The following is a 13,189-nucleotide window of genomic DNA, read 5'->3' on the forward strand; positions in this document are numbered from 1 at the left end:
ACATACCCCTAATCTAACCCAAACCCCCCTTAAATAAACCTAACACTAAGCCCCTGAAGATCTCCCTACCTTGTCTTCACCACACCGGGTCCCGATCTGTCCAGAAGGTCCTCCGATGTCTTGATCCAAGCCCAAGCGGGGGGCTGAGGAGTGACGTCCATCCTCGGGCTGAAGTCTGGATCCAAGCGGCGGCTGAAAAAATCCATCATCGGGCTGAAGTCTTGATCCAAGCGGGCGCTGAAGAAGTCCATAATCGGGATGAAGTCTTCTATGAAGCAGTAGCTTCAATCTTGTTTCTTCCGGAGCCATTATCTTCCAGCCGGCGCAGAACATCCTCTTCTACCGACGCCTACTCGCCGAATGATGGTTCCTTTAAATGACGTCATCCAAGATGGCGTCCATCGAATTCCGATTGGCTGATAGGATTTTATCAGCCAATCGGAATTAAGGTAGGAAAATTCTGATTGGCTGATGGAATCAGCCAATCAGATTCAAGTTCAATCCGATTGGCTGATCCGATCAGCCAATCAGATTGAGCTAGCATTCTATTGGCTGTTCCGATCAGCCAATAGAATGTGAGCTCAATCTGATAGGATTTTATCAGCCAATCGGAATTAAGGTAGGAAAATTCTGATTGGCTGATGGAATCAGCCAATCAGATTGAGCTCACATTCTATTGGCTGATCGGAACAGCCAATAGAATGCTAGCTCAATCTGATTGGCTGATCGGATCAGCCAATCGGATTGAACTTGAATCTGATTGGCTGATTCCATCAGCCAATCAGAATTTTCCTACCTTAATTCCGATTGGCTGATAAAATCCTATCAGCCAATCGGAATTTGACGGACGCCATCTTGGATGACGTCATTTAAAGGAACCGTCATTCGGCGAGTAGGCGTCGGTAGAAGAGGATGTTCCGCGTCGGCTGGAAGATGATGGCTCCTGAAGAAAGAAGATTGAAGATGCTGCTTCATAGAAGACTTCATCCCGATTATGGACTTCTTCAGCACCCGCTTGGATCAAGACTTCAGCCTGATGATGGATTTCTTCAGCCGCCGCTTGGATCCAGACTTCAGCCTGAGGATGGACATCACTCTTCAGTCCCCCGCTTGGGCTTGGATCAAGACATCGGAGGCTCTTCTGGACAGATCGGGACCCGGTGTGGTGAAGACAAGGTAGGGAGATCTTCAGGGGCTTAGTGTTAGGTTTATTTAAGGGGGGTTTGGGTTAGATTAGGGGTATGTGGGTGGTGGGTTGTAATGTTGTATGTTTTTTTTTTACTGAATTCTTTGGGGCATGCCCCGCAAAGGGCCCTTTTCAGGGCTGGTAAGGTAAAAGAGCTTTTCTATTTTAATTTTAGAATAGGGTAGGTTTAATTGTAACTTAGGTTAGGATTTATTTTACAGGTAATTTTGTAATTATTTTAACTAGGTAACTATTAAATAGTTATTAACTATTTGATAGCTATTGTACCTGGTTAAAATAAATACAAAGTTGCCTGTAAAATAAATATTAATCCTAAAATAGCTACAATATAATTATTATTTATATTGTAGCTATATTAGGGTTTATTTTACAGGTAATTATTTAGATTTAAATAGGAATAATTTATTTAATAAGAGTTAATTTATTTCGTTAGAATAAAATTATATTTAACTTAGGGGGGTGTTAGGGTTAGGGTTAGAATTAGCTTTAGGGGTTAAAAAATTTATTAGAGTAGCGGTGACCTCCGATCGGCAGATTAGGGGTTAATACTTGAAGTTAGGTGTCGGCGATGTTAGGGAGGGCAGATTAGGGGTTAATACTATTTATTATAGGGTTATTGAGGCAGGAGTGAGGCGGATTAGTGGATAATAACTTTATTATAGTAGTGGTGCGGTCCGCTCGGCAGATTAGGGGTTAATAAGTGTAGGCAGGTGGAGGCGACGTTGAGGGGGGCAGATTAGGGGTTAATAAATTTAATATAGGGGTCGGCGGTGTTAGGGGCAGCAGATTAGGGGTACATAGCTATAATGTAGCTTGCGGTGGTGTACGGAGCAGCAGATTAGGGGTTAATAATAATATGCAGGGGTCAGCGATAGCGGGGGCGGCAGATTATGGGTTAATAAGTGTAAGGTTAGGGGTGTTTAGACTCGGGGTTCATGTTAGGGTTTTAGGTCCAGACTTAGGAAGTGTTTCCGCATAGCAAACAATGGGGCTGCATTAGGAGCTGAACGCTGCTTTTTTGCAGGTGTTAGGATTTTTTTTAGCTCAAACAGCCCCATTGTTTTCTATGGGGGAATCGTGCACAAGCACGTTTTTGAAGCTGGCCGCGTCTGTAAGCACCGCTGGTATCGAGAGTTGCAGTGGCATTAAATTATGCTCTACGCTCCTTTTTTGGAGCCTAACGCAGCCATTCTGTGAACTCTAAACACCAGCGGTATTTAAAAGGTGCGGGGGAAAAAAAGCACGCGTAGCTAACGCACCCCTTTGGCCGCAGAACTCTAAATCTAGCCGTGAGATAGCTGCAATGTAATTAATAATTACATTGTAGCTATTTTAGAATTTATATTTATTTTACAGGTAACTTTGTATTTATTTTAGCTAGTTAGAATAGTTATTAAATAGTTATTAACTATTTAATAACTACCTAGCTAAAAGAAATACAAAATTACCTGTAAAATAAATCCTAACCTAAGTTACAATTAAACCTAACACTACACTATCATTAAATTAATTAAATAAATTAACTACAAATAACTACAATTAAATACAATTACATAAACTAACTAAAGTACAAAAAATAAAAAAAGCTAAGTTACAAAAAATAAAATATAAGTTACAAACATTTAAAAAATATTACAACAATTTTAAGCTAATTACACCTAATCTAAGCCCCCTAATAAAATAACAAAGCCCCCCAAAATAAAAAAAATGCCCTACCCTATTCTAAATTTAAAAAAGTTCAAAGCTCTTTTACCTTACCAGCCCTTAAAAGGGCCTTTTGCGGGGCATGCCCCAAAGAAAACTGCTCTTTTGCCTGTAAAAGAAAAATACAACCCCCCCAACATTAAAACCCTCCACCCACATACCCCTAATCTAACCCAAACCCCCCTTAAAAAAACCTAACACTACCCCCCTGAAGATCATCCTACCTTGAGTCGTCTTCACTCAGCCGAGCCACCGATGGAACCGAAGAGGAGATCCGGAGCGGCAGAAGTGATCCTCCAAGGGGCGCTGAAGAAGTCTTCCATCCGATGAAGTCATCATCCAGGCGGCGCTGAAGAAATCTTCCATCCGGGCGATGTCATCTTCCAAGCGGGGTCTTCAATCTTCTTCTTCAGGATCCATCTTCATTCCGCCGACGCGGAACATCCTTCTTCCCCGACGGACTACCGACGAATGAAGGCTCCTTTAAGGGACGTCATCCAAGATGGCGTCCCTCGAATTCCGATTGGCTGATAGGATTCTATCAGCCAATCGGAATTAATGTAGGAAAATTCTGATTGGATGTTCCGCGTCGGCGGGATGAAGATTGAAGACTCCGCTTGGAAGATGACATAGCCCGGATAGAAGACTTCTTCAGCGCCTCTTGGAAGATGACATCGCCCGGATGGAAGATGGTTAAACTATTTATTTAGTTGCGGCGAGGTGCGGGATCAGCAGGATAGGGGTTGATAACTTTATTATAGAGGGCGACGGTATAGGGGGGGCAGGATAGGGGTTACTAGGTATAATGTAGGTGGCAGCGGTGTCTGGGAGCGGCGGTTTAGGGGTTAATACATTTATCAGAGTTGCGGTAGGGTCTAGAAGCGGCGGTTTAGGGGTTAATACATTTATCAGAGTTGCGGCAGGGTCTAGGAGTGGCAGTTTAGGGGTTAGTAACTTTATTTAGTTGCGGGGGGCTCCGGGGGCGCCGGTATAGGGGGTAGAACAGTGCAGTTTAGTGTGAGTGCTTAGTGACAGGCTAGCAATAAAGCTGGGAAAAAGCCGAAGAGCAGCGAGATCGGATGAGTGATAACTCTCACAGTCCGCTGCTCATCGCCCCGTACTTGGTGCACAGCTTTTTGACAGCTTTATTTGATAACTTAGGTGACATTTTTCAGGTCCGCAGCGGCGATGTGAGGCGAGCTTAGGCGGGCGTATTGGGCCGGCGATGGCAGGAAAGTTGACACGTTGATAACTAACCCCCTAAATCTGATCCATTTTCCAGATCACAGCCCATGAGGGATATATCAGGCCGTCAACCGCAAATACGCTGGAATTCCGCAATGTAATTGTGGCGAGCCTGATTCACCCTATTTATCAAAGCCTGAAGACCGGCAAAAGTTGAAATTTGTGACGTAACATACGATCCACCGGTCTCAATCCTACACAGATCGATGCTTATGTCATTACAGATGTTCCGAATACAAATTCGGCACTATCTGACAACTTTTGCTAGTTATCAACTTTCTAACAGATACGTTCGTCACTATTCAGGCCCAGCATACCTGCTTTTCAATCCGCCACCCTGGAGGTCGCAGATGCCATAGGAATCAATGGGAGTCTGAAAGCAGCGAAAGCTTATGTTCAATGCTACCAGATATCCCATTGATTTCTATGGTAGAATAAAAGTTACGTTTACACCTAACACCCTAAGCCCTGAGTCTAAACACCTAATCTGCCGCCCCTGACATCGCCGCCACCTACATAAAGTTATTAACCCCTATCCCGCCACTCCCGGAGCCCACCACAACCTAAATAAACATATTAACCCCTATCCCGCCGCTCCCGGACCCCGCCACAACCTAAATAAAGTTATTAACCCCTATCCCACCACTCCCGGACCCCGCCGCCACCTACATAATGTTATTAACCCCTATACCTCCACTCCCGGACCCCCCCGCAACTAAATAAATGTATTAACCCCTAAACTCCTGGCCTCCCACATCACTACCACTTACTAAACCTATTAACCCCTAAACCGCCAGCCCCCCACATCACCATAAACTAAATTCAGCTATTAACCCCTAAACCTAACAACCCGCTAACTTTACATTAAATATTAACTCATCCATATCTTATAATGCATTTAAACTTACCTTTAGAATTAAAATAAACTATATTAAACTATTATTTAACCTACCCTATTAAATTACAATTACATTAAACTAAATTAAACTAATTATTAATCTACCCTAACTATTATACTAAAATTACATTAAACTAACAATTAAAATAACTATATTACATATTTAAAACCCTAAAATTAAATCTACAATTAAAAATTACTTAGTTACAAAAAATAACAACTAACTTACACAAAATAAAAAACACTAAGTTACACAAAATAAAAAATGAATTATCATTTTTTAAAACTAATTACACCTAATCTAATAGCCCTATCAAAATAAAAAAGCACCCCCAAAATAAAAAAAAAACCTAGCCACAATAAACTATCAATGGCCCTTAAAAGGGCCTTTTGCCGGGCATTGCCCCAAATAAATCAGCTCTTCTACCTGTAAAATAAAATACAAACACCCCCCCACAACAGTAAAAACCACCATCCACACAACCAAACCCCCCAAATAAAAACCTATCTAAAGAACTTAAGCTCCCTATTGCCCTGAAAAGGGCATTTGTATGGGCATTGCCCTTAAAAAGGCATTTGGCTCTTTTTCAGCCCAAAGTCCCTAACCTAAAATTAAAACCCACCCAATAAACCCTTAAAAAAACCTAACACTAACCCCCGAAGATCCACTTACAGTTTTCGAAGAGCAGACATCCATCCTCATCCAAGTGGCACAAGTCCTTAGAGAAGCCGGCAGAAGTCTTCATCCAACCGGGCCGAAGTCTTCATCCAAGCCGGCAGAAGTCTTCATCCAGACGGCATCTTCTATCTTCATCCATCCGGTGCCGAGCGGCTCAATCTTCAAGACATCCGGCGCAGAGCATCCTCTTCTTCCAACGTCTCTTGAAGAATGAAGTTTCCTTTAAATGACGTCATCCAAGATGGCGTCTCTTACATTCTGATTGGCTGATAGAACTCTATCAGCCAATAGGAATTAAAGGTGAAAAAATCCTATTGGCTGTTGCAATCAGCCAATAGGATTGATCTTGTATTCTATTGGCTGATTGGAATAGCCAATAGAATTTGAGCTCAATCCTATTGGCTGATTGGGATTTTTCACCTTTAATTCCGATTGGCTGATAGAATTCTATCAGGCAATCGGAATGTAAGAGACACCATCTTGGATGACATAATTTAAAGGAAACTTCATTCTTCAAGAGACGTCGAAAGAAGAGGATGCTCCGCGCCGGATGTCTTGAAGATGGAGCCGCTCCGCGCTGGATGGATGAAGATAGAAGATGCCATCTGGATGGAGACTTCGGCCCGCTTGGATGAAGACTTCTGCCGGCTTCGCTGAGGACTTCTGCCGCTTGGATGAGGATGGATGTCCGCTCTTCGAAAACTGTAAGTGGATCTTCGGGGGTTAGTGTAAGGTTTTTTTAAGGGTTTATTGGGTGGGTTTTAATTTTAGGTTAGGGACTTTGGGCTGAAAAAGAGCTAAATGCCCTTTTAAGGGCAATGCTCATACAAATGCCATTTTCAGGGCAATGGGGAGCTTAGAATTTTTAGATAGGTTTTTATTTGGGGGGTTTGGTTGTGTGGGTGGTGGGTTTTACTGTTGGGCGGGTGTTTGTATTTTATTTTACAGGTAAAAGAGCTGATTTCTTTGGGGCAATGCCCCGCAAAAGGCCCTTTTAAGGGCCATTGATAGTTTATTGTAGGCTAGTTTTTTTTTTATATTTTGATAGGGCTATTAGATTAGGTGTAATTAGTTGAAAAAATTGAAAATTTATTTTTTTATTTTGTGTAACTTAGTGTTAATTATTTTGAGTAACTTAGGCCTAGATTTAGAGTTTTGTCGGTAAGGACCCACGTAGCTAACACCGGCTTTTTTCTGGCCGCACCATAAAAATAACTCTGGTATTGAGAGTCCACATAAAGGCTGCATTAGGCTCCAAAAAATGAGCGTAGAGCATATTTAACGCAGCTTCAACTCTCGATACCAGAGTTGCTTACGCAAGCGGCCAGCCTCAAAAACGTGCTCGTGCACGATTCCCCCATAGGAAACAATGGGGCTGTTTGAGCTGAAAAAAAACCTAACACCTGCAAAAAAGCCGCGTTCAGCTCCTAACGCAGCCCCATTGTTTGTTATGCGTAAACACTTCCTACGTCTGCACCTAACACTCTAACATGTACCCCGAGTCTAAACACCCCTAACCTTACACTTATTAACCCCTATTCTGCTGCCCCCGCTATCGCTGACCCCTGCATATTATTATTAACCCCTAATCTGCCCCTCACAACGTCGCCTCCACCTGCCTACACTTATTAACCCCTAATCTGCCGAGCGGACCTGAGCGCTACTATAATAAAGTTATTAACCCCTAATCCGCCTCACTAACCCTATAATAAATAGTATTAACCCCTAATCTACCCTCCCTAACATCGCCGACACCTAACTTCAATTATTAACCCCTAATCTGCCGACCGGAGCTCACCGCTATTCTAATAAATGTATTAACCCCTAAAGCTAAGTCTAACCCTAACACTAACACCCCCCTAAGTTAAATATAATTTACATCTAACGAAATTAATTAACTCTTATTAAATAAATTATTCCTATTTAAAGCTAAATACTTACCTGTAAAATAAATCCTAATATAGCTACAATATAAATTATAATTACATTGTAGCTATTTTAGGATTAATATTTATTTTACAGGCAACTTTGTAATTATTTTAACCAGGTACAATAGCTATTAAATAGTTAAGAACTATTTAATAGTTACCTAGTTAAAATAATTACAAAATTACCTGTCAAATAAATCCTAACCTAAGTTACAATTAAACCTAACACTATACTATCATTAAATTAATTAAATAAAATACCTACAATTACCTACAATTAAACCTAACACTACACTATCAATACATTAATTAAATACAATACCTACAAATAACTACAATGAAATAAACGAACTAAAGTACAAAAAATAAAAAAATATCTACAAACATAAGAAAAATATTACAACAATTTTAAACTAATTACACCTACTCTAAGCCCCCTAATAAAACAACAAAGCCCCCCAAAATAAAAAATGCCCTACCCTAAAAGCTCTTTTATCTTACCAGCCCTGAACAGGGCCCTTTGCGGGGCATGCCCCAAGAAGTTCAGCTCTTTTGCCTGTAAAAAAAACATACAATACCCCCCCCCAAAAGAGCTTTTAACTTTAGTAATTTAGAATAGGGTAGGGCATTTTTTATTTTGGGGGGCTTTGTTGTTTTATTAGGGGGCTTAGAGTAGGTGTAATTAGTTTAAAATTGTTGTAATATTATTCTTATGTTTGTAGATATTTTTTTATTTTTTGTAACTTAGTTCTTTTTTATTTTTGTACTTTAGTTAGTTTATTTCATTGTAGTTATTTGTAGGTATTGTATTTAATTAATGTATTGATAGTGTAGTGTTAGGTTTAATTGTAGGTATTTTATTTAATTAATTTAATGATAGTATAGTGTTAGGTTTAATTGTAACTTAGGTTAGGATTTATTTGACAGGTAATTTTGTAATTATTTTAACTAGGTAACTATTAAATAGTTCTTAACTATTTAATAGCTATTGTACCTGGTTAAAATAATTACAAAGTTGCCTGTAAAATAAATATTAATCCTAAAATAACTACAATGTAATTATAATTTATATTGTAGCTATATTAGGATTTATTTTACAGGTAAGTATTTAGCTTTAAATAGAAATAATTTATTTAATAAGAGTTAATTAATTTCGTTAGATGTAAATTATATTTAATTTAGGGGGGTGTTAGTGTTAGACTTAGCTTTAGGGGTTAATACATTTATTAGAATAGCGGTGAGCTCCGGTCGGCAGATTAGGGGTTAATAATTGAAGTTAGGTGTCGGCGATGTTAGGGAGGGCAGATTAGGGGTTAATACTATTTATTATAGGGTTAGTGAGGCGGATTAGGGGTTAATAACTTTATTACAGTAGCGCTCAGGTCCGCTCGGCAGATTAGGGGTTAATAAGTGTAGGCAGGTGGAGGCGACGTTGTGGGGGGCAGATTAGGGGTTAATAAATATAATATAGGGGTCGGCGGTGTTAGGGGCAGCAGATTAGGGGTACATAAGGATAACGTAGGTGGCAGGGCTTTGCGGTCGGCAGATTAGGGGTTAATAAGTGTAGGTAGCTGGCGGCGACGTTGTGGGAGGCAGGTTAGGGGTTACTAAATATAATATAGGGGTCGGCGGTGTTAGGGGCAGCAGATTAGGGGTACATAAGGATAACGTAGTTGGCGGTCGGCAGATTAGGGGTTAAAAAAATTTAATCGAGTGGCGGCGATGTGGGGGGACCTCGGTTTAGGGGTACATAGGTAGTTTATGGGTGTTAGTGTACTTTAGAGTACAGTAGTTAAGAGCTTTATGAACCGGCGTTAGCCCAGAAAGCTGTTAACTACTGACTTTTTTCCTGCGGCTGGAGTTTTGTCGTTAGAGTTCTAACGCTCACTTCAGCCACGACTCTAAATACCGGAGTTAGAAAAATCCCATTGAAAAGATAGGATACGCAATTTACGTAAGGGGATCTGCGGTATGGAAAAGTCGCGGCTGAAAAGTGAGCGTTAGACCCTTTTTTGACTGACTCCAAATACCAGAGTTAGCCTAAAACCAGCGTTAGGAGCCTCTAACGCTGGTTTTCACGGCTAACGCCAAACTCCAAATCTAGGCCTTAGTGTTTGTTATTTTGTGTAACTTAGTTGTTATTTTTTTGTAACTTCGTAATTTTTAATTGTAGATTTAAATAACTTGAGTAAGTTTAGGGTTTTAAATATGTAATATAGTTATTTTAATTGTTAGTTTAATGTAATTTTAGTATAATAGTTATGGTAGATTAATTATTAGTTTAATATAGTTTAATGTAATTTTAGTATAATAGTTAGGGTAGGTTAATTAATAGTTTAATATAGTTTAATTTAATTCTAAAGGTAAGTTTAAATTTATTATAAGACAGGGATGAGTTAATATTTAATGTAAAGTTAGCGGCTTGTTAGGTTTAGGGGTTAAATAGTTTATAGCGATGTGGGGGCTGGCGGTTTAGGGGTTACTAGGTTTAGTTAGTGGTAGTAATGTGGGAGGCCAGGGGTTTAGGGGTTAATATAATATGTTTATTTAGTTGCAGCGGCGCCCGGGAGTGGCGGGATAGAGGTTAATAACTTTATTAGATTTGCCGTGGGCTCCAGGAGCGGCGGGATAGGGGTTAATACATTTATTTACTTGCGGCTGGGTCCGGGAGCGGCGGGATAGGGGTTAATACACTTATTTAGTTGCGGCGGGGTCCGGGAGTGGCGGGATAGGGGTTAATACATTTATTTACTTGCGGCGGGGTCCGGGAGCAGCGGGATAAAGGTTAAACATTTAAGTATAGTGGCAGTGTTTAGTTACAGGATATAAATAAAGTTGGGAAAAAGCCGAATAGCAGCGAGATCGATGACTGCTAGTTAACAACAGTCCGCTGCTCATCGTCCTGTACTTGGTGTGCTGCTTTTTGACCGATGTTTTTTATAAATATGGAGAGCGTATTCAGGTCCGAGGCCGCGATGTTAGGCGAGCGTATTGGTGCCGTTGAATGCAGCATAGTTGACAGCTTGATAATTCGGCCTCAGAGTCTACATGATCTGTAAAGACTTTTTTAGGTTATTACAGATAGCTTGATAAGATAGTAGGCTAGCTATGTATAGCAATGATTCAGCACAATGTCTAACTGTTTTTTATGTCTGTGCAGTTCCTTTCACAGCTCATGGTCTTCATGATAAGTATAGTGAGCTCCATATTCTGCGGACACCTGGGGAAGGTGGAACTGGATGCTGTATCTCTGGCAATTGCGGTATGTTCTGAGTGATCTAATGACAATGAATATTGACAATTCTAGACTCGATTTGCATCCCTAGGCTATGGCACCTGCACACCATATATAAGATAAATACTGGCAAAGTATTGGCCGGCTTTAGTTCCCTACTCTTTTTCATAAAGTGAAACCAAGAACAATCTAAACCCATTCAGAACTACTGAGACCCAGACCTTAAGGGGACACTGAACCTTTTTTTTTACTTTCATTATTCAGATAGAGCATGAAATTTTAAGCAACTTTATAATTTACTCCTAATATCAATTTTTCTTCATTCTCTTGCTATCTTTATTTTAAAAGCAGTAATGTAAATCTTAGCAGCCAGCCCATTTTAGGTTCAGCACCATGGATAGCGCTTGCTTATTGGAGGCTTACATTTACCCACCAATAAGCAAGCATAACCCAGGTTCTCAAACAATAAAGGTCCGGCTCCTATGTATCACATTCCTGCTTTTTAAATAAACATAGCAAGAAAACAAAGAAAAATTAATAATAGTAGTAAATTAGAAAGCTGCTTAAAATTGCATGCTCCATCTGAATTATGAAAGAAAAATGTTGGGTTTAGTGTTCCTTTAAACAACTCAACATTGCCTACAAAGTGCCTTGACTCTACCTGAACTACTTTGCCCATAAACCAGACATGACTGTGTCTCAGGTTGCTCTTTTACATACCCTGACTTCACAAGCTGTGTTCTGTTATACAAATTCACAGACCTATACCACTGACACTCCTTACATGGGCTCCCCAGAGGTAGAGAAACAAACAGCCGCCAAGGATAATGATGTATAAAAAGTAACTTTTATTAAATGTATCCAATAAAATCGAGAATAATAATATGTACAAGGGGGACAATATTGAGAAGAGAGGAGTAAGCAACAGGCTTACGCGTTTTGGCCGCGAAGGGCCGTAATCATAGCCTAATGGTTACAAATCTGACCGTCCATTTAAAAGCAATAAAAGTTTCCAATTGGCTAATACAGATACACACCTCTCTGTCTTAAAGCAACATGCAATTCAAAATCTGATGGCAGCAAACAAATTTATAGGAACTTAATGAATAAAACTAATACCACATTTGCTTTGATCAAGAAGTGAAATAAATATATGTATATTAAATCCAATTCATATATAAGGAAAGCATATTACGTGGAACATAATTAAATTTGGTAAAGGTAAACAGAGGTAAACATATTAGGATAAGTATCAGTATGGTTTACTGCCATCAATACCCATAGGCAAATGCTAATTAGATAGTACTCAAATTTTCAACGCAGGTGAACATGATGATGTCACTATTCTTCTAGGCCTTTAAAATATTATTTTATCAATACAGCCTCTAACTATCACAAAGTTAAAGGGACACTAAACCCAATTTTTTTATTTTGTGATTCAGATAGAGCATGCAATTTTAAGCAACTTTCTAATTTACTCCTATTATCAAATTTTCTTCATTCTCTTGGTATCTTTATTTGAAATGCAAGAATGTAAGTTTAGATGTTGTTCTTGCTGATTGGTAGATAAATTCACAAACCAATAAACAAGTGGTTTCCATGGTCCTGAACCAAAAAATAGCTTAAATGCCTACTTTTTCAAATAAAGAAAGCAAGAGAACAAAGAAAAATTGATAATAGGAGTAAATTAGAAAGTTGCTTAAAATTGCATGCTCTATCTGAATCATGAAAGAAAAAATTTGGGTTCAGTGTCCCTTTAAGTGTTCAGAGCACAGAATGTAAAATAGTAGTGCGTTATGTAGTTTTAGCACTGAACTAGCCAGACGGGTGACCCTATTACAGAAGAAGCCCCTGGGCAGCTGCTTGCATTGCTTTGTGGGCAATTCAACTCACTTGACATTAAAAAGACTTGGAAGTAATGCATTGCTTCCATTCTCCTGTAGTGCATAATAAACTGTTTAAACTGATCCTCCATATGGAGGTATTTTTTAAAAGGACATTCAACACATAATTTAATTAACATACATTAATTAAATTAAATTAATTAAAATATAACATCATTGTTACTATATATTTATTGTTTACTTTGCCTGCTTTTTCTGTAAAACGCCTCTGAGAACAAACCAGTTTTTCCATTTGCAGGTTATAAACATTACTGGTGTTGCTGTCGGGATGGGATTAGCAGGCGCCTGCGACACTTTGATATCACAGGTAGGTTGGATATGTTTTGTTCTGCTGTAAACAGATCTACCATTAATAAAATACAGGAAGTGACAATCAGTTTCTTTCTTAA

At 39.4% G+C, this 13,189-nt stretch overlaps 1 protein-coding gene across 2 annotated transcripts in view; it reads left to right on the forward strand.

Moving 5' to 3' along the window:
- Positions 1–13,189, forward strand: part of LOC128642851 (multidrug and toxin extrusion protein 1) — a 466,573-nt gene that overhangs the window by 27,441 nt on the left and 425,943 nt on the right. For both annotated transcript variants that reach the window (XM_053695697.1, XM_053695698.1), the window contains exons 3-4: positions 10,822–10,923; positions 13,039–13,107. In XM_053695697.1, coding sequence (XP_053551672.1) covers positions 10,822–10,923; positions 13,039–13,107 — 171 coding nt within the window. The remainder of the gene's footprint in view (positions 1–10,821; positions 10,924–13,038; positions 13,108–13,189) is intronic.

The sequence above is a fragment of the Bombina bombina genome, chromosome 12, assembly GCF_027579735.1.
Source record: "Bombina bombina isolate aBomBom1 chromosome 12, aBomBom1.pri, whole genome shotgun sequence".
NCBI classification, from domain to species: Eukaryota; Metazoa; Chordata; class Amphibia; order Anura; family Bombinatoridae; genus Bombina; species Bombina bombina.